Here is a 27,701-nt window from a genome sequence, read left to right as displayed (position 1 = left end):
AAGTCATGTTTATGCATAATATCAATCTATTTCCGTTCTGTACTAACATTTTAACATCCAATAGCCGTCATGCTTTATGGAATGACACTGAAAAGGTACTGGATGTCGGTCAAAAGGACATAGAAAATGGTTCAACTTGCACTCTCCTCTCCTCAATCACACACAGGGCAGTTCTTGGTGGGTGAGTTAAGAGGAAGCACAAAAGCTACACACCATATGAATTTCCCATGAGGCAAGGCGCGTTTATTAATAGGCTATAACACATTTCAACACAAGGCAAACATTACATTCATTAAGATATAGTGCAACAGAAACACATTAAAAATGACATATGAGCACATTAACTGAACGCTGCTTCTCCATGTTTAGTTCGGTGACTCTGGGGACAGAAAGCAGACCCATCCCAGAAGACCTGAGAGTTTTGGATGGTTCATAATGTAGCAGAAGATCAGAAATGTATCTTGGTGCATTCAGTGCTTTATAAACATGATAACAAAAAAAACAAGAATTCATGCAATTTGTGTTTATAAGACAAGACGGTAATTCGGTTTGTTGAGCATTCAAGATTTATAATGTTTGTGGTTAAGTTTGAAGTCATTCCTCAGCGATAGCAGACTTCTGATATCTCCATGGCCAGCTCTATGAGTTCTCCTGCGTCCTGACAGGAGCCACAGCAGTTACAGTCCAGTTCCAGCTTGTAATTGCAGCATTCCTGTCCCTGATGCTCTCTTTCACTGGACGCTGTGATGTATTTGTAAGAGGGGAAACAGCGACTCACGGCCCTCTCACATGTATCCGGTATGAGAAACAAAAACTCATGGAAACGGCAATGCAGGCAGGCGAGGAGAAGTCCTGCACAGTCATCTGGTTGCAATTACGAGGTAGAAGAATGGAATATTAAATAAATATTAAACCAGCTACCAATGAAGTACAGATTTTATTTAAAGATGATTTTAAGGATTGTTTAAACATGTTATTGACAGTTTAATTTCTGAACTGGGATGGGTCATCCAGTCCACCTAAATATAAATATCAACTACATACACCCTTTATAATCTTGTTAATGACACCACAGTTTCAATGATTCCTACTTCATCAAGTGTTGTATTTAAGGAGTATTATAAAAACAGTACCTCCACCTCCTGGCTGGTATGAATCATCAGAGGACAAATGACTGCTGCTGTTCTTCAACTTGTCGGAACACATGGAGAAGCCGGATCCGCCCCACTCACTGCCACCCAGGGGATCACGGGAACTGGGATCGGTGTCTAGCTTGTCTTGTTCTTGTTCTGAAATGGTGCTCAGTCTGCACACAGCACTGACCGACCTGCCCGTCATCTTTCTGGGTGGATTCTCCATCACTGTCTGAGGGATGCTGCCTTTGAAAGAATTAATGATTTGGGAAAAAAAATCATAGGAAAGCACTGATGGTTCCCCTCACAGTGTTGTATATGTTAGATAAGTTACTCAGATCCTCTATGAGGCAGTTTTAATAATTCAGGGCACCATTAACATGCATTATTTCAGGGAGGTGAGACTTGAAGCGCATAATGGAGGAGGCTTGCTCAATAAAACTTCAGCGAGGAGAGATTATTGATTTGCAAGCTTTTATTTGGATCTAGTTTCCTGGATTAAATTGGGCAGGAGGAAAATAAATACTGTGTGAAAATATACTCCTCCACCTCATCCATCAATCACACTGCAGTTTTATTCTGGTTGTGACTAACAATAACTTCATTCAAGCGGTATTTAGCCTGATCAGACAAACAACATACCATCACACACATGGTCCTCTATTTTCTCAAGCTCCAATCCATCCTGATTTTTCACAGGAAGCTTTAAATGAGCGGTCATCTTATGCAGAGTGGAGAGAACACAGAGTGACACACAAAGCACTGCCTGAATAATGGTATCATAACAACCCAAAAAGCTTCACCAAAGACAGACTGCAATAAATCACAAAATCCTGTTAACGTGCAAGGAATATGCATGGTAGAAAAGGAACACAACCCATTGTTAAAAAAGAGTAATTCTGTCAAAAAGATTTACTTTTAAGGTTACCTGTCTTTACTGGTTAAATATCCAACAGTGGGATCGGTAGCAGCTGCAACTGTGAACCCCTTTGTGAGCTTCAGTACCTCCCGTCATCAGGCACACACCCACAATGTGACAACACTCCACATGAATCAATAACCGCCTATCAGGAAGCACAACTACAGATCTGTGATACATAATGCATGGAAGATCCATTCAATTATGTCATTATGTCAATGGAAAGTCAAGCCGAGTGTCTCTATCAAACACCTGCATACATTGAGTGATAACAGATAACATTATCATTTATATGTAATGATTGTACCGCAGTTTAATATGTTGCCGCAACCAGTGCTTCATCTGCCGACAGTAAACGGCTGAATTTATAGCATTTACAAAAACGTAAACACACCACGGTGGAAAATCTGCCAGCCAGAGCATTTTCTCTCTTCCATTACATGTCATTACTGAGAGGAGTGGGGCTGTTAGGAGCCATAACATCATAATGTGAGACACCGCTTACCGCCAAAGCAATCATAAAACTAGATAAAAGACACACACAGTATCCACATTTTTCATGAGGGATTTATTATTCATAGAGTTGCATTGCTTTACAATAATGGTAAATCTATGTTATCTACTCGATAGGAGCGAATTCAGCAGTGTTTGTGGAAGGAATGAAAAAAAGACTACATTTTGTTTTCATCAATTGATTACTTACAAATATCAGATCATGTTGGCAGTGAACAATTTCCTTTTATTAGCAACCTGTTTCTTTATCTCTACATTTTTTTGTATATATTATGACTACTAAAATAAAATCAGGTAGTGAGGGCCCCAACATAGCATAAAGGAGCAATAGAGAGGGGGGCAGCTTTTCATTGTGAAGTGCTAACTATCCTTGTTCCCTTTCCTTTGGCTTCTCTGCTCATGGTCCTTTTGTATACACAAATATAAAATAAGAAAATCATGAACAGACAGTTTCACAAACGTGTTTTTGTGATCTCCCTCTACTGTACAGAAAGAATCGAGAGCTAGATTAATAACAAAATAGAACAAATGATGATAAAAAAAATGTCCCCTACAAGAGAGTGTTTGGTTACGTAGATGAAGCAGTAGTTTTTTTGGAATATAAAGTCACACAGGCTGTGAGTGAGGCGGCCTCGCAGTGGAGAGTGTTGGACCTCGTGGTCAGAGAGAAGGCACGCGATCGAAAAGAAGATTGGGCAACTCCGGGCTGCCGTTGTCTTCATCGTGGTTCATCTCCGGACTGTGGCCGTGCTCGTCTGTGCTCTCCGGAGATTCGTAGGGATAACCTTCACATATCTCCTCATCCTCCTGCTCCTCCTTAATGCTGCAAAAACAACGTGTAATCAGGACTCATGATCACATAACTACATTCAATATTGTAGCTCCGGAGAGGACACTTACAAAGCCTGCGGAGGGGACTGCGTTGCGCTGCTGTCACTTTGGTATCCAGACCCATTAGCCAGGGCTCCATTCATCTGCTCCTGGAGAAGATGAGGCAGGGAGTGAAATGGGATGCTGCCCAGAGAGGCCTGGTTGTAGAGGGAGTTGCTGCAGTCTAGACCACCACTCTGGAAAAAGTTCACATTGTCATTATCACACTGCAGCAACACATTACAGATAAAGTCGAGACAATTCTCAGACTATGATGAGATATAATATGATAATATGGGCACTTTACCACATTTCTTTTGGGAAAAAAAGAGCTTTAAGTCAGAGGTCTCTTACCTGAGAAGAACACCCAGATACACTCTGGTTGTTATGTGAGTTTTTCTGCAAGGACCTATAAATAGAGATAAAGAGCGAAGCAACAAAAAGTTACATTTCATTTAGAGTCAACACCTTAAGGGCTGGAGACATCATACATTGGGGCTGGCATTATATCAAGAACAATGTTTGCTGCCCTTGCAGGTGACCGCTGGCTGGCTTTTTGTAGCAGCCATACAGGATAATGTAAAATACAATAGTCTGAACTTCTTTTTACTTATCATACTCCCAAACACTACACTGCACAAGAACAGTTTTTTTCCCACATGATATCTACCTGGTTCATTCAATGGTTAAGATCATTGTTATTCTTAACTTTGATATTATGCATGAAGCAATTGAATGCATATTTAAGCCCTCTTCTACAGGCTTTTTGTTGTACAATAGGTCAGTTACAAAGATCAAAGGAGGCAGGAGGATGCATTTGAAGTACATTATCAGACACAGAGACCTGCTTTAAAAAAAATATATATACATTTTAGGAGGCAAATCTCCTGCTGCTCCTTGACTGCTGTAGGAACAGAAACTAAGGGAGGTGGGGCTTAGTGGGATATCCTTAAACTGCTTGCACTGTGACCATCTGCCAAAACACACACTTTGATTCCAGTGCTGTTGCTTTTATTATATACACACAACTGAGGTGTTTGAGTCACCGTGACAAGACATGACAAGCCAAATAACCCAATGGTTTTCAAACACCTGCTGACAGAAGAGTTTCTGAGTGATCAAGGTTGTGTGAAATATCACTTTGTTCTCAAAGGCGTCCATTTGCTTGTTTGAACATGCCAGATCTGATTTTGTTTGTAGCGCTGTTAGACTTAGCCTTTGATACTTGCTTACAGTAAATAGTGTGTGTACTTATCAGATGGGGCTTGAAGGTTGCCTTCTTATCAGACTTGTAGTTAAACCTAAAGAACAGCCAGGGTACTGGCTTTATGTGCGAGTGAACGTACCCGTTGCCAGCAGCCTTCTGAGGTCGTCTCCTGTGGAACTCAATCTCATCGACTGTCCACACGGCTCCTTCACATTTTCCAAACGTACAAAGCATTTATGGAGGCTGAGATTATGTCTGACAGCGTTCTGGAAGATTAAAGAAAATAATATAATTAGGGATTATTTATGAATGTTGCATCCATCTAGTTACAGGAAATACATCCCAATGTTTATGGAGACTTTTTCTATATATCAAAATGTAAAAGACACTAACGCAGTTCATACCTTCCAAGTAGCTGCATTACGCCTGAAATATGCAAAGTTTCTTGTGAACCAGTTGTAGATTTCATTTAATGTCAGCTGGTTGCGAGGAGATTCGAATATTGCCTGAAAGAGAAAGAAAGCACACCGAGATATTTAACAATGTATTGCTGTTTCTTTATGTGTTGGAAGTTTAAGTAGGGAATTACATGTTACCTGTCTTATGAGAGATGCATATGTAAATGGCGGTCTAACTTCTGTACTTAAGTAGAACTCCTTATTATCAACTATATCTGTGGAAAGACATTAAAAAAACAATGTTTATTCACCAACATGTATACAGAAAGAGCAAGAAAACAAAGAAGATGACATTTCCAATTATGGAAGAGACATAAGAAAATACAGAAAATAGACAATATAATAAGCCTCTTTTCTGTGTCTCTCAGACATATTTACATATTTGCAGGAGCATGTTTCAGCAAAAAAACTAAAAGAATAACAGAAATGTTGAAATTAATGCAAAATGGGTCTCACCGTTACCTTGGCTGACGGAGCGGCTGTAGCGCCTCCGTACGGGGGTTCCAGTGAACATGCTGTTGGGAGTGAGGACTGAGGGGGATTCAGAGAGTGGCGTCAGGGGGGTGGATGGAGCCGTGGCACTCTGAGACAAACTCATCGGAGGAGGGCCTTTGGGCAACGTTGCCTGGGAGAAGGAAACATTAGGCACCAGATTAACCTGGAAGAAAACAAAGGCGTTGTGTTAGGGGGACGTCAGCGTTACCGTAGACGAAGCAATATTTATTTTAATTGAAGGAAACCGTTACAGCAGGTACTTACAGGCTGCGCTGTGGGTTTGGGTTCAGAGGACTTGAGATGAGCCATCATAGCCTGCAGCCGCTCTTTGTCCTTCTTCAACTGCGTTAGAGCAGGAGGCAGAAATAGAAGTGAGAGAGGTGGTGAATTCACAGCTTGGGTTAAATGAGGAAATTACATTTTGGTGTGGGAATACTTCTTTTCTGGCACCCTGAAAAGTGTTATTATCTAAAGAGACTCACTTCTGTTTCCAAGCCTGGTGTGAAAACCACCACTCTTACACTTCCTGCATCAAGAGTTTATAAAAAAAACCCTCTTCCCTTTCTTTGTCAAAACTTTGACAAAAGGACTGTACATTTCACTTAATATACTGTCCCTTTAATTATTTAATTTAAAAATGAAAAATACAAAAACAAAACTATACATATAAATATATAAAAAGAAAATAAAGTATTCCTAGTTTAGTTTGTTGGTTTAGTTGTCAGGGACCATGTACAAAAATACATAAAGTTAAAGAGATAGGATGCTTTTTTACCAGATTATAGCAGTTAATTTCCATCTGCAGTCCACAAAATACAGCACATACAATTCAAAAACAACATTAACACATATGATATCACAACATATTTCACACCTGTAGTTCCAGCTGCTGAACCACCTGCATCTGCACACGACACTGTGCTGTGCTCTTGTCATCCAGTATATGTTCACCGTTCAAATGCCTGCAGACAAACACATACTTAATCATTTTGTGCTCTAGGAAAACCATGTGTTTAAGAGGGAAATGGCAAGAATGAAACACCTGAAAAATATGTTGATTTCAACTTGAAAATATTAAAATAATCCCAGAGCTTAATGTAACAAACTGGGGTATAAATACATAATAGTGACTACAGCATGACAGACATGAGTAAACATTACACCAGCTTCAGAGGAATGCACAGTTTCACTCACTTGAGAAAAGCCTGAAAGTCTCCAAACACAGTCTCACAGCCGGGCCATTTACACATGCCATTTCCATACAGGGCATGGCTATTCTGTGTGATCTCATCCAGTGACCCACTGCAACGAGTACAACGTTCAAATATAAGTGATACTTCTTACAGACACGTTAGTACAGCAGGCAATAAAAACAAGGTTCATAGAAACTGAAGCTGTGACGGGACCGTACCTTTCTTTCCTCCTTAGCAAACTGTGAAGACCGTTGGTGGATGATTGCTGACTGGAAGACTCTCTGGTGTCTCCACCGGTAGACAGAGTGCTACCATCACAGCCTGAAATTTAATTTATAAATAGATTGTTGTGTTATAATACACCCGGGTCCAACTACCTTTGTGTGAGTCACTTTGTAATGACAACTAAATTAGCTTAAGGAGGAGTTCATTATGTACAGTTAGCAATATTACAATATATTACAGTCCTGCAATAGAGCCCATCTACTTGAAGGTCTTGCTGATTAGTTGTTGCAACTGTTTTAGAGAGGCGTTTAATTAACTTTATGATCATACTGGAAGATGCAGTTAGTGGTGCTGCTAGACTGAGAGGGGTTTCTGTCAGTTTAACACTTAAAAGGATCAATGTTTCAACATTTAAACAGACCCCTTGGCTGAGTGGTGTTACCTTAAAGTGTTTTTTAAAAGCTAGGCAGCAATGACTGAAAGCAGCATACCTGTGAGTGCGATGGGGCTGCTGGGAAGGACGGACAGCAGGCCCTGTCTCTGCAGGTTGAGGAGATGTTGCTGCTGCATCTGAAGGAGCTGCTGCTGGATGGCAATCTGCTGCGCTGTCAGCTGAGGCAGAGACACGACACAACATCCGTTAGTAAACACTGTCCCTATTCGTCATGCTGAATACAGATTGATTTGTCTACAGCTTGATTCAGAGACGATGCAAGATAACAATTTCTAAGACTATATGACAGAGAATGTGTAAGACCTCTAGCATCACACTGGACTGTTTTACAAGTCTGTAAATGTGTCACACAAAGCACTGACTCAACCGGGAAACATAAGGTCAGGTGCTGTCAATCACTTGGAAAAGTAATGAAATCAGCAAATCATTAGCTTTATGGAAAAAGTAAGCATCCATGTTAGCGGTCTGATGCTGCTTATGTTTATCGTCATATTCTCTGCTGGTCAATTATTGTGAGCAGAAACAAGCGCTACTAGTGTTTACTCCATTTCAGTCGTGTATAAAAGATCTAATGGAAGAAATAGCCACTTTTGTTTTTTATCTATTTGGATGAAAAGAAACACGGAGCACATTTTCACTAACAGCACATTTTTTTCTCTTGACTCCACAACCACTGACCGCCGAGTGTCTACAGTGTGTTTTACATTTCCGTTAACTGATTATGTCAAGCTAAGGCATGCACAGGGCCCTCTGACATTCACTGACTGCAGGTGTGAGTCGTGGGACAGAGCAACATGTAGTTCCTGAACATGTGATGCACCTTAAATGGATTAACTAACTGCCTTTAAACCAATTGGAAATAATTACAAATAAGTGCCTTGCAAAACTTAAAGCACCTCCCAGTGATTAAGGTCTATTACTGTTACAGTTTCACCCTCACACAGAACTGGATAGTTTGATATGAGATATTTCAGTGTGTACGTAATAAGTTAGAGGTAATTATAATTACTATAATTTAATTGTATGTATCGTTTAACCTTTTGTACTGCTGAACTACACCATAGTAGTCAACTCGGGAACTAATTATCTTTGTTGGGTGATCACTATTGCTGAAATGATTAAACATTCATTAACTAGCAATGTTAATAATGAACTGATTATCTGTTAACAGACAATAAGAATGTTTAAATGTAAACAAGGGTTGGCTATAGGTCAGAAACAAAATTTTAAGTAAGTATTTCTATCATGAACTGATGAATAGCATTGTGATACAGAATGAAAATTACCTCTTGACTAACAATCCCAGCATTCTTCTGTTGCAGCAGCTGGATATTTAGCTGCTCTTGCTGGTTCTTGAAGACCTCTTGAATTTGTTGCTGCAGAAACGTTGAGGAAATATTAGTAAGGATAAATAAAAAGCATTGGGTTTGACGTAGGCAGACATAGACTGATCTAAACCATGCATTACCTGGTGTAACATGAGTGCTTTCTGCTGCTGGAGTAGCGCCTGGAGCTGCTGGGGACTGAGGACTTGCTGCTGTGGAGCCTCTGCTGGTGGGGTCATCATGGATACTGACACTGGAACCTGCATCATCCAGAGATAAAACATGAAAGGATGGTAGGTTAACATCCATAATGCAGAAAAGAATAAAAGCCTATGAAAAATATATGTGTAGAAGGGAAACATAAAGAACTTCAGCGGGATGTTCTGGGTGTTTGAATGCGCATACAAGCTGGGCAGTACTCAAGTGCAGAAAATCAACAAACTATCACTTTTATCAAGGAGTAGCCGGGTTTTTGGTTACGCATGTTTATTGAGTTCTAAAATAGATTTGAATAAGAGCACATGAGCAAGACGAAGACCTTGTAAAGGCACTGTTTCCTGTGACAGCAGGGTGGCAGGATAGAGAGGAAAACATGTAGTGGTACACTCTTGTATCCAAAATAATTAAATCCAAAGTTCAAGTTAAACTGAAACAAACAGGTCAAAATACACTTCCACCGCTGAGCTGAACACAGGTTACGTTCTAAAATGTGAATACGCAGAAAGAATTCATGTGCTCTCCCACACAACAGCACTGATCTTTATAAACCTTTACTTTTACACCACATTTATGCCTGCCTTGGTTACCATGGTAGTAGGTAAAATAATAAGGTCATTTACTTCAATTGCAATTGTCGCAACACCCTTTATGAACATAAAAGTAGTAGCAAATAATAAACAAATGCATTAGTTGTTTAAAAGACAGGTTATTCTTTTTTTTCCTGTAATTCCCTTTGTGTTAATTTAGTGGGTGTCCGGTAGACTCCACTACAGACAACAGCTTGTTAGGGACCAAATATACATAAACAAGTAATATCAAACTGCCCCTGCTTTTTCAATTACCAGTTACGATGATCATTTCCAAATGATTATTAATTGTATATTTATGATGTCCGAAAAGCTTGAAAAAAACCACAAGACTTCCCAAAGCCCAAAATACATCTTTAAATGTCTTGTTCTGTCTGAGCAACAGTCCTCAGCCCAAAAGTAATAGGGTTTAATACCAAATGATGAAACATTTAAGAATGAAATTGTTTTTTGACCCAGCAAATGTCAGACATTGTTCTGTAAAAAAATTACTAAAGCTATAATTCAAGTATCATATTAAATACCACTTCATTTTCTGTTGCTCGACTTAAATATTGCAGCTTTATAAATAATTTAAAGTTACTCACAGAACTTCTGCTTATTATTTATTATTCACCGTCCACAGATCAATCCAGCAGGCTGAACCTGACTATATTCCCACATGTGCTAAAAATGAACCATAGAAAAACAACAACATTGGATGTCCTACGGGGATTAGAACTCCATCAAAACAACAACAACAACAACCAGTGCCACAAAAACAACAACAACATCCTCTGTGAGGCACACAGCAATTACCACACCACCCCCCTCACTGTCAAGCCTCACAGCTAGAGGGCTGTTTACAGTAAACACAAACAGAGTAATCAAAATCGCAGAGACATATAAATAATGAATAAAAAAAGCATACAGAGCCTGTTTATGAAAACAGAACTTGAGATTCATATTTTAATTAAGGTCTGAATCACAAACAAACATTTCTCTCCCAGGCAGGGTCTGTTTTGAATCGGGTAAACAAACTGACAGTGAATTTCACAGGCTTTGGGCTAACAATAACAGACGCCTGCCTCCTACTTTGTCCTTTCTTATGAAATTCAATGCTCCAGAGGTGGCCGACAAAGCAATGAAAACAGGTCTATCCCACAAACAGAGCCAGTTGGCCCCCTCTATTTTTCTGTTGACACCATCAACACAACAACAGCCTCTGCCTAATCCCTGTTGCCATGGTAGCCAGCAAGTCCAAACATCTTCTGTTGTTGTTATTGTTGAAAGTCATACCAGTGAGCAACTGAGTGTAAACACGGAGCTGTTCCAAGACTGGTCTTGTGAACTCTGAGATGAGTGACAGCAAACAGGAAGGCTACAAACTTACTGAAAGACAAACACAATCGGCTTTCTCTTCTGAGATCTCAGTTTTACTGACTTAATGTAGCTCAAGAACAACATGGATATATTCAGTAAAAAACTCAAGAATGATTAAGAAGAGATCTAAAAATATCTAATTACAAAACACAGGGTAACTTCAATTGACAGACTTTGTAAGTGAAATATTAAAACATGATTAAATAAAGAGCATAAATGAAATACAGACTGAGCTTCACAAACCTGATAGTCTCCATTGAAGAGTCTGTCTTGGTGATGTAAAAACCAAACGCTCCTCAGCAACAATGTTCTGCCTGTCTAACAGAGCTTCACTAACCTACATGATGTGAGCATAAACAAAACTAATAATATGACACTGATCCCTCCGCCCAGCAGGGGCCGGGCTCCCCCGCCCCCTCCCAACCTCAGAACAACCTCCCCCATCCCTGTGCTCCTCTCTAGCATAAACATAAAACACTGCAGTTTGGAGAGCCTGAGAAACCCACAGTGAAATATTCAAGGGTGCCATGTAACAAGACAAAGAAGCCCATATTCTCATATAGACTCGGAGGATGAAACCCTCTTTATTAGTCACATACATGCACACAGCAGAGCACAGCAGTGGGCAGCTATTGTGCAGCGCCCGGGGAGCAATGGGGAGGGGGGGATTGGAGGTGTCCGGTGCCTTGCTCAAGGACACCACAACCTAGGAGGTGAACTGGGACCTCTCCAAGTAGCAGTCCACCTTCCATATTTTCAAGTCTGTTCGGGGACTTGAACTGACGACCCTACGATTCCCAGTCCAAGCCCCTACTGACTGAGCCACTGCTGGACAGATATGATGTTTGTATACCAGACCAGCATTATATTCCAAAATAGCATAACTAATTAGGATTAACACTTCAATGAAGGAAAAGCAGAAGCATCTGTTTCATTAGTAGTGTTTTTGAGTGTTGAGAACAAACATTTACAAATGCCCCTCTGCAGCTGTACGGTGTTATGACAAAGTAAAAGAACTGCACTCGACAGCTTTTCTGCAAACAACACCATTGCTTCAGGACTGCAACAAACTATTCATTATGTATGAATCAGCACACTGATAAAGGTATGGTCAGACAAATAGTCCACTGTGATTTCCTACAGCCAAGAGTGAAATCCAAATATTGCTTTTTTTTTAAACAAGAAACTGTCTGAAACAAAGGGATACTCATTGTAACATCACATGAAGAAAAGAAGACAATGCTCGCAACTGAGGGCTGGTTGTCCCAAATGACTTGCTATAAAATCAACATACCGGTAGTTAGATATCAAGACTTAGCCATCCTAGATCTGAGTACACAGACGTGTTCCTTGTCTTTAGTGCCAACACACATTTGTTAGAACCGTGAATTATTTAACAACATGTCATTAATATCAGCAACACGCTATAGTAAATGATTCCACTTCATTGAGAGCAGTGAATCTCCAAAAACTATAACAAAAAGGGATGCAATAAAAAATCTCTTCATTATTCATTAATCTGCAGATAGTTTTTTTAATCTTCATTCATTCATATTTTCACATCACAAAGTCCATCACTTAAAGGTCTAGGGGGACATCTTCCAACTACTTGTTTTGTTTCCAACAGTCCAAAGTGCAAAGATATCCTGTTTACTATCATGTTGGACATAAAAAAGCAACATATTTTAACATCTGTAAGCTGGATCAAGGAAATGTCTGAAAAGTTTGGCTAGAGGATTTGAAGTATGCAGCTGTCAAAATAACTGTTGCTCAATTCCCTTTGAGGTAATCAAATAATACTGAATAAAACTGAGTGTTTCACAATACAAAGCATCAGATTTTGGTGTACTATGCAAAGAAAAACCCTACATACTTTTAGAGAAAATATTGATTTAAAAATGTGTTTGTCACAGGGATGCAGCTGGGAGTGACTGACCCTTGGTGCCTCTGCGGGAGGAGTCTGGCTGCCCCTCACTCGACTCTCATTGTCGCTATTATTCCCGTTCTCTGTCTGACTCGCTGGAATGATGTGGCTTGTTGGTTCTGACCCAGACTCATGCATCTGGACTCCACTGACCTGAGAAAGGAAATGCATATGAATGAAAACAACTGTATAAAGCATAATGACATACAGGGAGCAGAAAAGCACTGTCTGGGTGTATTTGATAAGCCTTTACAAGGTGATAAGGTCCATTCTCAAAGATTTAACAATATAAAAATGAAGGAACCGATAACGCAGTCATTCATGTCAAAGAAACGTAACCCTAAATGTGAAAAGAGACAGTACCAAAAGTTAAGAAGTACACTGTTATAGCTCTCTCCAGCAAGACAAACATTCTCTTCAACAAGTGAGAGAGGAACATGTTAGGTCTATTTGTTGAATAACCGAGTGCTGCCATGACTACTGTAAACACAGGGGCCCTGGGCCTGTGTTTATGTGCAAACATATCTTCCTTCTGGAACAATTTACCATTAACCAGGTGGTGCGATAAAAGGCCATGGCAGTAGTACAATGCACAAATAAGCTTTTATGTATACAGCTTGGGCGTGTTTGAGGTAAAAGCTAAGCAGCATAAACAAAGGTAAATAAAGTCAGCAAACAAATAATGCGAGCAGATGGAAACCTACAACGAAAGCCTCGACTGAAACAGACCATAGCCCTAAAGGATATTGTCATTATTCTTATGCTTACCCAACTATCACATTCACATATTGAGATAAATCTGGTAATCTATCAATCAGTTGAGCCAACATCAACTTTTGGGCAACATCTGACAGAAGAAATGTTAAGACTTACATTTGTTACCGTTTCCCAAATGAAAGAAGGAAAACAGCTCTCAGTGTTTCCTGCATTTGACGATGTCTGAACAGCGACTACTGAACAGTAAGTTATGTCTAGCTGCAGCAATGCGTCATCATTTAGATGTTTAAAACATCATTTAGATGTTTAAAACAAAGGTAATTCCTGCAATCCAAACCTTAAAACACATCTAATCAAAAGGGGCAAGTTTTGTTGAGGTTTTCCACTCTGTTTACTTTTGATTTCAGGTTCAGGATTATTTCTGAAGACAAAGGGCAGTGTTTCCTGTAGACACTTTTGAAGATGTCAGGGGTGATTAAAGTTGTGGAACCAGGATGAACACTGGGCCCATGCGACATTCGTTCCACTATGCATCATTTTGAAAACAGCCTTATCTGGACACTGTAATAATATGATCATTGGGAAGTTATGCTGCAGTGCGACCGTTTTTTAAAGAGGAACCTTGTATTGAGTACATGATTAATTTTACTTTATTTCAAATGTGTTTTTAACACAGGGGCAACCCTCCAGCAGTGGGGGCCACCCCTCTTCAAAGAATGCAGAGGAAACCCTGCAAAGAGGCCTTTCCTAGGAATGAGTAAACAACATACACCCTTTTTCTAAAGAATATAGTTTTGGACAATTGGTTTCACACAAGCTTTTAGTTGGCATCATCACAATGGATAGATAAAGGCTACCCATGCAAACACAAGGAATCCAAAGCCATTAAAACAACTAAAATATATACTTTTAAATCAATCATGCTACAATATGTTTATATATTTGTTTATAGAAATAAGATTTATACACACAAATTCCCAAGATTCTCCACTATGTATTAGAAACAAAATCATTGTTTCTGCAAGTTAAACTTTCCTGCAGACCAAATATTTAATATCAACTTTCAGGAGCAAATCGTGTTTTTGACAATCAATGTCATCTGGTTGTTGCAGTGCATTATGATATGAGCATTTTATAACAGGTAAACACGTTTCACATTTAATACACATTTTAAGTATATTAACCTACATTTGACTATAACTGATAACATCTAAAGCCCCTTGATATTTGAGTTTTTAATGCACTTTACCACTTTGGTTTCAGTATACATTGTTTTAGTATTTGTCCATAACCGAGTAAGATATAATACTGTAGAAGTTCTATATGTGATATTCAGCATATCATAAAGCTGGTTTATATTGTCTTAAGTTGGTTTAGCAACACCTTACGTACCTCTAGACACAATTTCGCCCTACAATGAATCCAACATAAAGCTTATAACGTAAGTAAGCTACGCTGCTAATGAGAGTGGTATGAAATCACGTCGGGTTCATTGATTAAAGCGACACTAAGTTAGCCTGATATGAATGGAGTCGATATCCGTTAACGCCAACAACTGCAGTCTGAGGTCTACGATGAGGACATGAGCCTTTAACTAGGCACTCACGCGGAGAAACAGCAGGTTTAACGCTGTGTTAAGCAACATTCATATCATTACAGTATGCTGTCTTTGATAACATGTTAGCTAGACTGGAAAATAGTTAGCGACGCGAGGTAACGTCGGTTAAGAGCACAACAAAAGCTAGCTTTCCTAACGCTAGCTTGTATAAAACGCTTTGCTATTCGTTTCGACACCCAGTAATTTTGACATATAACATTAAAGCCATCGTTAAATTAACTTCAGTGAGTGTCAGCGTAATGTTGAATTCACGTTTACTTACCGAATTATGTGCGGGCGGACAGTCTTTTGCTCAGCGTGGTGTCTGAGGATCAGTCCTCGGAGCACTACCTTCCCCTGTAGCTAGCTAGCCACAAGTTGCTAACAGAGGGCGTGGCTTAGGTGAAAGTAAACATTGGTGACGTCACGCGAGAGTTCAGATAAAGAAAGTATAACTATCTATTATATTTATTTCATTGTTGCCCATACGAAATAAACTATTGCAATTACTATTAGGGTGGGAACGCTTTGTCAATTAGTTGGAATGTTATGATGAACAGTTTATGCGCAATGGTTGACCTATTTGTTTGAAAACTTAAATTCATAAAGCTAAATAAGCCAAACAAAGCTTAAGAAATGCATTTAAGTAGCTAATAATATTACTATTCATTTTCACTTCTGATTTATTTATTCATTTCTTTTTTTAGTAATTGAAATGGTATTTTTAGTGATGTGTATATTCGTATAACCTGAATTGCATAGCAAAAGAAACCTCCTACCAGTAAGGTCAAATTTTCCTTTTTGTAGATAATAAACATTACATCTTGCACTCCTCATATCCCTGGTTGTCCTAATATATCATGTACAACATTGCTCTTTTGGGAAGAGTAGCAAGTAACACTATCCCCCTAGTAGATTTTATTTTATCTGTCATTTAAAAATATGTTCTTGTAATTGCCTAGTAACCAGGCAAAGGCAGAGGTGAAAACTATGTCCACCTGCATCACTAACCAAACACAGGCTTAAGTCATAAAAAGGCATTTCATCAAGATTCTGCAATCCAACAACACAAAAATCCTGCTCTACTGTCTGTGAACAGACGCATTACGCAGTGACGCTGCAAGCTGTATATTTGTTATTTTGCTACATACGGTTAATGTCATTGTAAGGACAAGACATATCAGAGGATTGTTCCAAATGTATCCTTCTTAAAAACGGTGTTGTTCATGCATTCCTACAACCACAGGAGGGAGACAGTTTATTTCCGGCAGTCATGAAATGGTGGCTTTCTATTCTTAAGGTAAAGGGGCATGAGTCTAAGTCTAAGTGACATAAGGCCTTTCAGTGCCTCAGTTTAAAACCTAAGGTCTAGATTGTTCAAAATGTCACAAAAGGACATGCCGTTTTTAAGAAACATATTTGTCATACCTGCTGATGCAAAAAAAAAGTCCTTTCGGAGTAAAACACTTTTTATATGATTTAATGCAATAACAATTTAATTTGTGGAAAGACAATTTCTTCAAGAAAGACTGGATTTATGTTGGTTATGTGATGTTTTTTTTAATTCATTGCAATATGGATATTCACATCCCACATATACAGTACAGCAAGTATTCCAAACAGCAAATGTTGAAAGTTTAGACATCTTTATTTCTCAAACACGTGTAAAACTAAGAGAGAAACATGACTTATTACAATTTCCACATGCTGAACACAGAGCACAATCTAAACTGCTGGTTAACAGAAAGGCACCATCCAAGATCAAAAATCAGTTACAAAGTCTGAGGACTGAAGTGAGTGGTCAACATCATGTGCAAGGGTACAGAAGTATTTTCTTATTCTGCAGTATGTGCTTATATGACACAAACAGAAGAATGGAGGGAAAATAAAGCAAATTTGGCAATACGTTGGTCTTAAAACTTACTTCTCCTCACAATATTCTTAAAAAGAGAATCCAAGGCAAGACACCATCATCATAAATACTTTAACATTTGATTAGTTTGATAAAATCACAGCAGGAGGGTTTCATTGCAACATGGACAATTACTTAAAATGTATAGGTAGTACAGTAGTAATACTCAAAGGTATCTGCTCTGCTATTGCAGCCTACAATAGCCAATCTGACTCCCTCTTATACACCCTTTTAACGAAGAGGAAAGATGCCTTTGGTGGGATGTATAATGGTTCAACATTTCCCAAATATGATACGGTTTCAATATTACAAAAACAGTGTTCTACATCACCACTGAACTAAATCTTAAAAGCTAAGGTTGTCAGAGACATTGAAATGTGTTTTGGTGCTGTGGTGAAAATTCATTTTTGAATAGCTTCCATACAGATTTGACCCTGCTGCAGTGGTTGCATTACTTCACCAAACACACACAGTTTGTACTAATACACTAAAATAGGCCCTAGAGCAGTCTCTCTAGGAAAGTAAGATTAAGGGCAACATCTTTCTTTTCCTGATGTCCCTCCATGTGACAGATTTTTCTGGGTCATGTGCATGTTCACATTTTTCCTAGGGCCAATATTATCTGCAAGGTTTAGGCTTCACAGATTCAATTTGAACACAGGTCATATTAATACATGAAAAACACAACATTGTCGTCTACACAGCTCTATTTACTATTAAAAGCAGAACAAATCAACAAAAACAGCTTTACATTTCATCAGATAAGGTGAGACAAAACCAAAGTTGGTTTGGTCTCAGTTATCACAACCCACACACACAGTAAGAAACAAAGTGCTTGATTTGAGACAGATGCTTCAACAAAATGTCAACCACGAAACAGCAAAACTGCTGCGAATTCTACAGAACAGAAATGATTGCATATATTTCTCCGCATCTACTCATGATTTGTGTACTGAGGTCATTTTATTGTATCAGGAACTAATTCCTTTTTAACAATCCGCTCATATCCTAAAAAATAAAAGAAAGAATGTGCAATTTTCTGCTCAAATATCAGTATGAGAGCATACTAAATATGTATGATAGGCAAAAGTATTTTGGCTGTAACGTACAAAACACTGAAAAAACTCACTAGAAAAGCCTTGTAATGTATTGTAAAAGGTTTGCTTTACGTAACCAGGCCTTCTCTTCCAAAGAGACCTAGCTTTGTTTGTGCTCATGAAACAAAACTAAATTTGCTAAAATACATCTAAAAATGACTCACATGTACATGATCTGCTGTTTTGGTTAAAGATTTGCAAAATGTTAAAGTATAAAACACACAAACACTGCTACAGATAAAAATCAAGTTAAAAGTTTGCTTTTTTCTAGTATTTTGGATAATATTATTACATTAGTGATTGAGAATCATCAACTATGGGCTACATTTGGAGATCATTGAGATGATAAATTAAGCAACTTTAAACTCTATTGCTTCAATATGTGAGCAAATATTATCCAAAATATGTCAAAAAGAAATGTATGTCTCATGAGTTCTGATGTGCAAAACACTTGAACACTAACGTCTTCGCCCTCCTTCAAAAGCGTGGTGCTCCTCGTGTGCTAAAATACAAATAAAACAACAATTACTCACATTTCATTGTGTCATTGTCAACCCAATCAAAATACCATTATGTAAGGAAATACTCACGTTTGTAAAACACTGCTTTAAAAGGGATATTGGGAAGGAGCTCATTGATCCTGGTTAAGATATTTGATTCGTTAGCACAAGAAGCGTTTCCGTTCCAGACCTGAAACACATCTTCTCTGTCTCTTACACTGACGCTGACACCGACTACTTCGTCATCTGCAAGAATGAGAGCGGATGAGGGATGAGATTCATGCAATTTAGTTGAAGTATTGTACAAAAGTGCAAGCCTCTAATAAAATCACTCGATTTTCATATAACTCAAACAAGAATCTTACCTGAGGCACAATAATCACTGAACTGCTCTCCAATAATAGCCAAAAGCAACTCCTTCCACACAACAGACTGTAAATACAAAGACAAAATGGTTTAAAAAAGTACACAATTAAAAAGCAAATCGTAAGTAAATGTGTATTGATTATGTCACTTACAGTGCATTCTTTGGGTACTTTCATTTTCCAGACACCCCCTTTAGCATTGCTTTCTTCTTCCCTGGATGCAAACGATAAGACAACGTTACACAAATGAATGCTTCAAACACTATGATCCCATACATGCTGTAATGTTACATTTAAACTTACCAGAGTGGTTTTCTTTCTCCTCTCATCAGATGATAGCTGCATCTCAATGGCAAGCTGGAGACGCTGGGTATGTTGTTGTAAACTCTCCAAAAGTTCTACATCAGGGTCAATGAGGAAAAGAGGAAAAAATATGTCTTATTGAACCGTTTACTGGCAAAGGAAGGGCACACTGTTGGCCGTGTTAATGTATCACACTTGTTATGATGTAGAAAATCACTGCCAAAGGTCTTTTCCTCATTGCCCTTAACAACCACACACACACACACACACACACACACACACACACACACACACACACACACACACACACACACACACACACACACACACACACACACACACACACACACACACACACACACACACACACACACACACACACACTCTTTATCCAACATAGATGTGGTTACGTATTTATAAAGTGGTACGTGCTCTAAAACAGGTTGCCCTAATCACATAATTATAAGGGCAGTAATCAGTAATTTGCTAATCATACAGATTTACAGCTGGGGTTACCATGTCAACATTTTTAACACACACTAGGTAGCTCTCTAAACTCATGATGAGTAAGGAGATAATGACACACATCAATGTCAACAGTGCATTTGAAAAATATATGTATTGCTATGGAACCTCAGGCTGGGGTCAGACCAGTATCCCATCTGCTGGGACAGTACTCCAATTACCTCTGCTACTAAATCTGCTTTCTGTTTACTTTCAAGACATCAATGTGGTACAAAGCATGAATAGTCTTAATTAAACTTTGCTGTGGTTTTGGTGTATTTGGGAGAAATACAACTCCAATAGCAGCATGGAAAGAGATCAGAATATCATCTTGATTTGAGGAAGTAAAAGAAACAGGACAGACGATGTTATCATTTCAAGTCATAATTATCCTCGACCAAATAATTGCGATTTACAGTAATGTACAGATAATCATCAAAATGTGCTTGAAAGTGCAATCAAATATACTGGATCTACATTTAAGTACGAAAGAAAAGCAAGTTTGCCCAAAGAAGGGACACTTAATTTTTAAGTGAAAATTAAATTCAGATTTGTCCCCATAACGCTATTTTTTGATATTGCAATTTGTCAAAGACTCCATACTTAATGTAGAGGTTATGAAACTATTCAAGATGGCAAAGACTTACCTGGACAGTCTCTACGGTGTAGATTTTCTTCAAGTTTGACTCACATTCAGCTGCTGTAGTTCCTGGCAGTGATCTGACAAAAATGAAGAATAATTTATATTAATTGCCTCTTTAAAAGTCAAAAGCTTGTTCAGAACGTATGTCTTCTAACTTAGCATGGTCTTAATGTATTCTTTCCCGTGCTACATTACTCAGACATTTTTCAGCTGGTTGCTGAGCAGACGTGCTGGGTGGGGGTGGGGTTGGGGGGGGTGATGATCAGATGACAAATAGTCCAGTAAACAGTAAACAACACTGACCCCGTTTGAACACAGCACCCTCTGATGTCTACACAGTGTGGATGAGGATGCTTGTGTAACTCAACTCACTGTCACCTGTGTTAACCTCTGTTGTGGTTGCTTAACATTAACTCTGAAACCACTTTGATAGAAGAACTTTAAATTGGCACGTTTTTACATAGCAATGCCATGGATAGTTTTAACCAAACATGAATTCAAACCATCTAAAAAGTTCTAAACAATTAACAAAAGCAACTGAGACATGAGGAGGGACACCATGAGTTTTTAACAATTTTCTTATTAAAGGCTCCGGATGAGCTGACCTTGTCTGAAATCAAGTTATTATGTTCAACCAGTTATTAATAATGACACCCTTGTGTTTCCTTTATTATCCTTCCAAGTAGATCGAGTATTATAGGTCAGAGAAAAACAACAACAAAAGCTGCCTTACAAAATAGGCAAGAACTGTTATTTTATTATTATACGATTTATTAAACCACACAATCCCTAAGTCGCTGTTAAACACACATTATTGTATCTGAGTTCAAAAAAGGCTGATCTATCACAGTCCTGAGACAATGTGATGTATTTTCTTTGTTCCCATAAAAAGGTCAGCAACAAAGAGTTCCCCCACTTGACACTTAGGATGAATAATATAACGATTAAGTGAGACAAATAAACAAGCACTGTCTTACCTATCAAGCCAGAAGGTCCATGAAGAATGTAAAGGCAAAGTGTCGTTGTCATTGTCCCTGGAAATCCTCCCTAAATCTATGTTGTTGTTGTTGTGAATGTTGTGCTCAAGCAGACTCGGGCTGGATGGTGTGCTCAGTTGTAATGCAGCTACAGGAACTGCCATTGTTTCCTCTTAAAACCCGAAAGACTTCGTAAAAACTAGCCGGTTTCTTGTGCAGATGTTTCACCCGGGCTGTTGTCGTTATATATAGGTTGGTAGGTTAAAATTAACCTCGATCAGCTGTTGACTCATTGGACGCTTCCCCAGTTTGCACCGTCACAACAACAGAGAAGCGATGACGCCCGCTGACCGCCATCTACAGAGATTCAGAAGTTTCTGTCACTGAAGTCCACACATACTTTAAGTAAAAAGTGCATAGCTATAATAGCAAACACTATTTAAAATAAGACGTATATTCCGTTACTGTGAGAGCATTCTAATTAAATGCTATGTTGATCTCAGACAAACCCCTTAGGAACTGCGCCGGACGTTGAGGCAAATTCTCGTAGCGGTCACTGGGTACAAAACTACTTTTCCCCATCGTCTTACATGGGGAAACAAACGTCTGTAATTCAGTTGATACGTTTTTTAATACTAAATTAACCACCCAGCACGATCGCAGTTATAGTCCCTAATCAATTAAGAAGGGTCTCAAAGTTGTAACATGCTCTAAAAGCCAAATCCAGAGTTATTTTCCCTCCGTTAATTAGAATGAGCCAAGATCGACCGTGACGCTGCGGACTGGAGGCGGGGCTTAAGCAAAACGCAAGTGAGCACGCGCTATGGGCCCACATACGGGTCCTTTTGCTCTCTAAAGGCAGGCTATTGTGGCTTCATACGCCACTGAGCAATTTCATAGGAATGAACGGGGTCCCTCCTCCAAAACTGTATCCAGTTCTCTTTTTACATCAGCTATACGTGCATTTTTTTAAATATGGTCAACACCTGAGTTTGCGTTCTTTAAATCCAGGCTGAAGACTATTCTTTTCACCTCTGCTTTTAATTGAATTATTCATATCTTACACTGCACCGTAACTTTAATTCATGTATTATATTACTTTTTTATTCATATCTTACGGCACTGTAACATTTATCGATGTATTTCTTAAGTGATAGTAAAAAATACTAAAATACCTTTGTTATTTAAGTGACAAAAGATGGAGTCCAGGAATAGAAGGCCCCATGAATGTGTTTGAGTAAATTATCTCTTAATGTTTTTCATATATTGTTTTGTTTTATGTGTATTTTATTCTCTTGCCTTTTAATGATTGTTTTGAAAAGCCATTCTGCACTATTTCTTAAGGCTCTTAATGTTTGTCATTTCCTTGTAAAGCACTGTGAAATGTCTTGTTTTGAAAGATGCTATATTTGCCTTGCACTGTTTTATTGTTTTTTAAATTTGTTTTATGTCTTGTATATTTATATTGCATTGTTTGAGGAACCAGTGGCCCTAGGTTTTCATTGCACAACCTGTAGCTGTGTACATGAAATGAAAACATCTTTGAATCTTTCAAATCATCTCAGGTTGAACTGCAACGCAGATTCTGTATGTGTGAACACGTCATTTCGGACATGCGCAGTCCGCCCTGCAACCAGCTTTGTTGGGCTGCTACATGCTACTGCTAACTAGCAAGTATTTCCTGCCTGTGACTGGACACAGCTATGGACATCGACGCGTTATTGGAGGCGTTTCAAGGCAATATTTACAGTTATTCAAAAAAACAATATGTTGTTAGTCAATGATTTAGAAATGTGTTTTTATGTCTTCAAATAATGCCTTAATGCTTGCTAAATTCATTACGTGCATTACCGCAATTTAGCTGACTAACAGCGATTAGCGTTTAGAATAAGAACCAAGGGACAGTCTGATGTGTCTCTGCATGACCTAGTTAGTGTAATGTTATTCTGTGCAAGAATTAAATTCACTGCATGCTACACTTTTGACCTATTTATTACACGACTGGTAGATTATGTAAACAGCTAGCTGGGTAGCATCACAAAACACAAGCTAACTTTACTAACTTTTGCAAGAACTTTCCAGTTAGGAAACTCATATTGGTTTTTGATGATTATATAATGTTGTGTTTAACTTGTTTCCTTGCCGTTGTAGAATATATTCACTTAGTAATTCACACTTCAACCATTTGATCATTGTCAGATTATCAGCTGAACATGCCTGAAAAGTAGCCTGAAACGAAATTTGATTTAACATCTTTGCAGAATAATTTCCAAAACATATTATTTTCTAATTGCAGAACATGCTTCTGGCTTTTTGGATTTAAAAAAAACCTTTTAGGTTAATGTTAATACATGTAAAACATTCTTTGGTTCTGTTTAGGTCAGGTGGGTTGGTTGGCTGAGTTATTACAAAACAATGTATTCACTTTTCTTCTTCATGTGGGCACTTACAGAATTTGAGAAGAAAGGCAAGAATGAGACCTGTCCTGAACTAGAGCAATTCTTGTGTCATGTTGCCAAGACGGGGCAGCCAATGTGAGTAGTCTTAACGATTCACACATAGACATTAGATCTACTGTATACGAAACCTGCCTGTTGGACTCTTTTGTCACTCTGACCCTTATCAAGTTTTTCGTTGAAATGTTTTTCGAGACTTTCAATTTTTGAATGACATGCAGTCTTGCATTTCCAATATTTTTCCAGGATCTCATGGTCACTGTTCAAAACATACTTTGTGTTTAAATTGGAAAAAGTCATGGATGATTTCCACGCTTCAACACCAGAACATAGGGTGCCACATAATCCCAATGTGGACTATGTTCCCTTCGAAGAGATGAAGACGAGGATCTTAAAAATAGTGGATGGTTACAATGGGTGAGTAAAGCTGATAATAAACCACTTTACAAACTGGAAATACCCCCATAGGTGTTGACAGGAGTAATAAATAATGTCCGACCCAGTCTGTTTAGATCGATCCAAGTTGTTTCTCATTCATCGCTGCCAGGGTTTGGCAGTGTTGATGCTGGCTGTAAGACGGCTATGTGTTGCTAATCCTAAATATATCCCTTGATAATATTTCCAGAATCCCATTCACCATACAGCGTCTATGTGAGCTCCTTACTGACCCCAAGCGCAACTACACAGGAACAGACAAGTTTCTCATGGGTTTGGAAAAGGTGAGAAATAAGTTTCTAGAGATAAACAATATTGATGCATATTGTTTTAACTATTTGAAACTTTAAATTGAATTCTAATATACACACTTTTAAAAAAAATGTTTTGCAGAACGTAATGGTGGTCAGCAGTATGTACCCTGCATCAGAGTAAGTACATCAGCTGATAAGCTTTTGCTCCCCTTGCCCTGCTCTGCAGTACTTCTGTAAAGCTCCTTCTGGTGCACATTAATAGCTCCCTTGACTTTGTTGATTCAGTCACAATTACGAAGTGACCATTAACAGCTGGTATTTTTGTGCCTTTCTACTTCTTTCGAAGGAAAAATGGGGCATCCAGTGTAAACAGAATGAATGGAGTGATGTTTCCTGGTAACTCTTCTCTATATTCAGACAGGTGGGAGCCACATACTTGTCAATGATTGACTTCAACAAATATAAAAATTGCCTCATACACCACACCACCATGTGGAAAGTTGAATGAGGACACAGTAAGGGCAAATATAGCTTGCCTGTCAGTTTGGGTTTCATTTTTTTTGTGGATTTGCCATTTTGTAACATGAATTGTGTGAGAAATGATGGCTAAAAGGTACTCTAAAATGATCTGTTGTTATTGCAGTCGAAATGTAAATGGACCGGACACACCAAAACTCCTCACCAGACCAAAGCTGTCATTGTCATCCTCACTTTCCTCCAACGGACTCCCAGACTGTACAATCAGTAAAGAGCCAGAGCCAACCACAGAAGGGGTGAAGGAGCATCATAGCGGGTAAATAAAAAAACTTGTTACATACTGTATGTGGCACTGAGTGAGTTTGAAGTGTACTAGCAACTCACCCTAATCTTTAGAAAGGTGGCCGCAACCATTTACATTCTTGGAAAAAAACACTATGGCTTGTCTATATTTCTTTAGGCCAATCATAATCATATTGGGTCATGCCAAGCACAGGATGCAGCAAAAATATATAGCGGAAAGGATGGAAGATGTTATGTGAAATTGTTACTTTGGGGTACAGAAACACTGATGATATCTGTCAAACCCTGACATCCATAATCACATGTTCTAAAGACCCTATTATTAAAAGACTATACAGAGTATGAGCTACTTTCTTTTTAGAATAAGGAAAAAAATACACAAACTGAATCCATGTGTTTCTTTCCTGCAGGGATTCCTCGCCATCAGAAGGCGGTGTTGCAACAAGCGGCGGGATAAAGAACAAACATCCCGAGGAGGAAGAGGAGGAGGAGGAAGATTCTGAGGCTGACAAACGTGAGGTCAAGAGACTTAAGTTCGACCAAAAGAAAGAGGATGAAACGGGAATTGGAGAAAAGGAGTCTTCTGTTGTAAAGAGTCCGAAAGCTCATCAGAGAAACCGGAGTCTTCAGAAGACAAAAGAGCAACATCTTGTAAAACGCATACTGTTTCAGAGGACGATGGTAAGTGTGAGCTTCTCTCCTTTAAGAGTGAATGACAGCATTCTCTGGTGCTAGCTTCTTAAATATGTATGTTTGTGGTTTTCACTATACATATAAACAAAGGACAAAATGGTAATAGAATGACCTGCAGTCCTAATGTTGTCCCCTCTGGTCCTCAGAGCCTAGCAGCACACAGACAGGACTTTCTGAAGAGCAAGAAGAATCGTCTGAGAAGAGGAATGTCCCAAATCTGACGGAGGACAGTAGTATGGACCCGCCTGAGGCTCCTTCAGAGAAGAGTCCAAGCTTCGAGGAGGAAAATACGGAGAGCAGCAGCAGCAGCAGCAGCAGCGATGGAGAAGGTCTATCCGGCGACAAGCAGGTCCCCTGTTCTAGTAGTTCATCTGACTTGTCAGCAGAGGGCAATGCTGACAGCTCAAACACTGCAAAGACTGAAACAGAGCACGAGGAAAATGACTAACTTGAGACCGCCTGCCAACTGACTCTTTTTTTTTTACACTGTATGATATCACACCAAGGGTCTTAACTGTAGCACTGTGGACTTCAGGACCCGGACGAACCTCAGATCCCTCACAGAAGGATCTTTTTGTCCTCTTCAGTTTCAAATACTCAAGTCTACACATCAGCTGGTCGTAAAACTGGAAGTAAATGATTTCAAGATTATGGAGAATCTGCTTTTTTCACTGTTGACTAAAACTTTTTCTAACCCTTTATTCATTGATTTTTATATAAGCATTATAATTTAACCTTGATAAATGATGTACAGTAATTTCCTTATTCTTAAGTCCTTTGGCATGTATTTCCAAAAAGATACATTTAACATTTTGAGTTGTGTCTTGGCCTTAGCATAGACGTTTAACACATGCCATGAAAAATGTGAAGCTACACTTCATAGACCTCAGATTTTTCTATGAAACACTTGTATTGCTCATTAACATTACATTGCACTTGTTTGCATTAACCCCTTGAAGGATGTGGAAATGTCATAGTTTTGCTTTCTCACTGTAAACACAAAATATTGCCAGTAGTAACCAGTTGGGTTTTATAAATCAATGGTTTGGCCATTTCTACATCCAAATCTGTCTCACAACACAAAGTACTTTTACACTTTCTGTATGTAATACCTTAGTTGTACAAATGTCTCTTTTGATAGCTTGGATTTTTACAGTACACATCTGTAAATGGTTTTTTGTAGACTTGTTATACATGTCCACTGCCTTCATAATGCTGATAATTGCTGGAAATTGAGTGCTTGAGCTTGTATCATAGTATTCGTGGAAAGCAATAAATGCTTAAATTCTAAAAGTGCTTGATTAATATTGAGGTGTTTTTTCTTTTGAGTTCCGAATCCAGTTTTGTTTCATAACTGCAGACCAATGAGGGCCACTGAATTATTTAGATTTACCTTTAGCCACGCTTGAGGTGTCACCCTTGACGAGGTTCTTCAGCTACACGCGTGACTCGACACCCCCAAAAAATCCTGTTGGCTAACACTATGTCCTCAACTATTCACCTGTGAAAGTAATCTGTCTTTAGCTGGACTTTGACTTGAATGCAGGGAAATTATTCTAATGTGCCATACGATAATGAGCAACA

The 27,701-nt window shown here is 38.7% G+C and overlaps 4 protein-coding genes across 4 annotated transcripts; 1 reads left to right on the top strand and 3 right to left on the bottom strand.

The window, feature by feature from the left end:
• Positions 1–330: 330 nt before the first annotated feature.
• On the bottom strand, positions 331–1,993 carry LOC134861287 (myoD family inhibitor domain-containing protein 2-like). Its single transcript, XM_063878386.1, has 2 exons — positions 1,134–1,993; positions 331–864 (listed from the first exon to the last, which is right to left on the bottom strand). Exons 1-2 carry the CDS (start codon positions 1,357–1,359, stop codon positions 602–604), a joined length of 489 nt encoding a protein of 162 aa, XP_063734456.1. The 5' UTR covers positions 1,360–1,993; the 3' UTR covers positions 331–601.
• Positions 1,994–2,601: 608 nt separating this feature from the next.
• On the bottom strand, positions 2,602–15,590 carry LOC134870123 (forkhead box protein P1-B-like). Its single transcript, XM_063892159.1, is given in 17 exon segments — positions 2,602–3,388; positions 3,466–3,632; positions 3,790–3,844; positions 4,782–4,851; positions 4,854–4,908; positions 5,047–5,148; positions 5,239–5,315; positions 5,563–5,758; positions 5,860–5,937; positions 6,470–6,557; positions 6,790–6,897; positions 7,007–7,109; positions 7,505–7,625; positions 8,754–8,843; positions 8,936–9,052; positions 12,897–13,037; positions 15,482–15,590. Coding segments are annotated over 16 exon segments (1,716 nt in total). The 5' UTR covers positions 13,023–13,037; positions 15,482–15,590; the 3' UTR covers positions 2,602–3,225.
• A 1,237-nt stretch (positions 15,591–16,827) lies between these two features.
• On the bottom strand, positions 16,828–21,924 carry LOC134864826 (eukaryotic translation initiation factor 4E type 3-like). Its single transcript, XM_063884115.1, has 7 exons — positions 21,500–21,924; positions 20,527–20,599; positions 19,376–19,470; positions 19,226–19,286; positions 19,073–19,139; positions 18,798–18,953; positions 16,828–18,709 (listed from the first exon to the last, which is right to left on the bottom strand). The coding sequence occupies exons 1-7, from the start codon at positions 21,661–21,663 to the stop codon at positions 18,666–18,668; spliced, it is 660 nt and encodes a 219-aa protein (XP_063740185.1). The 5' UTR covers positions 21,664–21,924; the 3' UTR covers positions 16,828–18,665.
• Positions 21,925–23,083: 1,159 nt separating this feature from the next.
• On the top strand, positions 23,084–27,413 carry LOC134872204 (serine/threonine-protein phosphatase 4 regulatory subunit 2-A-like). Its single transcript, XM_063895387.1, is given in 10 exon segments — positions 23,084–23,236; positions 23,952–24,033; positions 24,202–24,372; positions 24,581–24,674; positions 24,784–24,821; positions 24,991–25,065; positions 25,288–25,437; positions 25,835–26,001; positions 26,004–26,105; positions 26,264–27,413. Coding segments are annotated over 10 exon segments (1,215 nt in total). The 5' UTR covers positions 23,084–23,202; the 3' UTR covers positions 26,566–27,413.
• The last annotated feature ends 288 nt before the right edge of the window (positions 27,414–27,701 follow it).

This window comes from Eleginops maclovinus, chromosome 1, assembly GCF_036324505.1.
Source record: "Eleginops maclovinus isolate JMC-PN-2008 ecotype Puerto Natales chromosome 1, JC_Emac_rtc_rv5, whole genome shotgun sequence".
NCBI lineage: Eukaryota > Metazoa > Chordata > Actinopteri > Perciformes > Eleginopidae > Eleginops > Eleginops maclovinus.
This window is presented reverse-complemented; position numbering and strand designations above follow the sequence as displayed.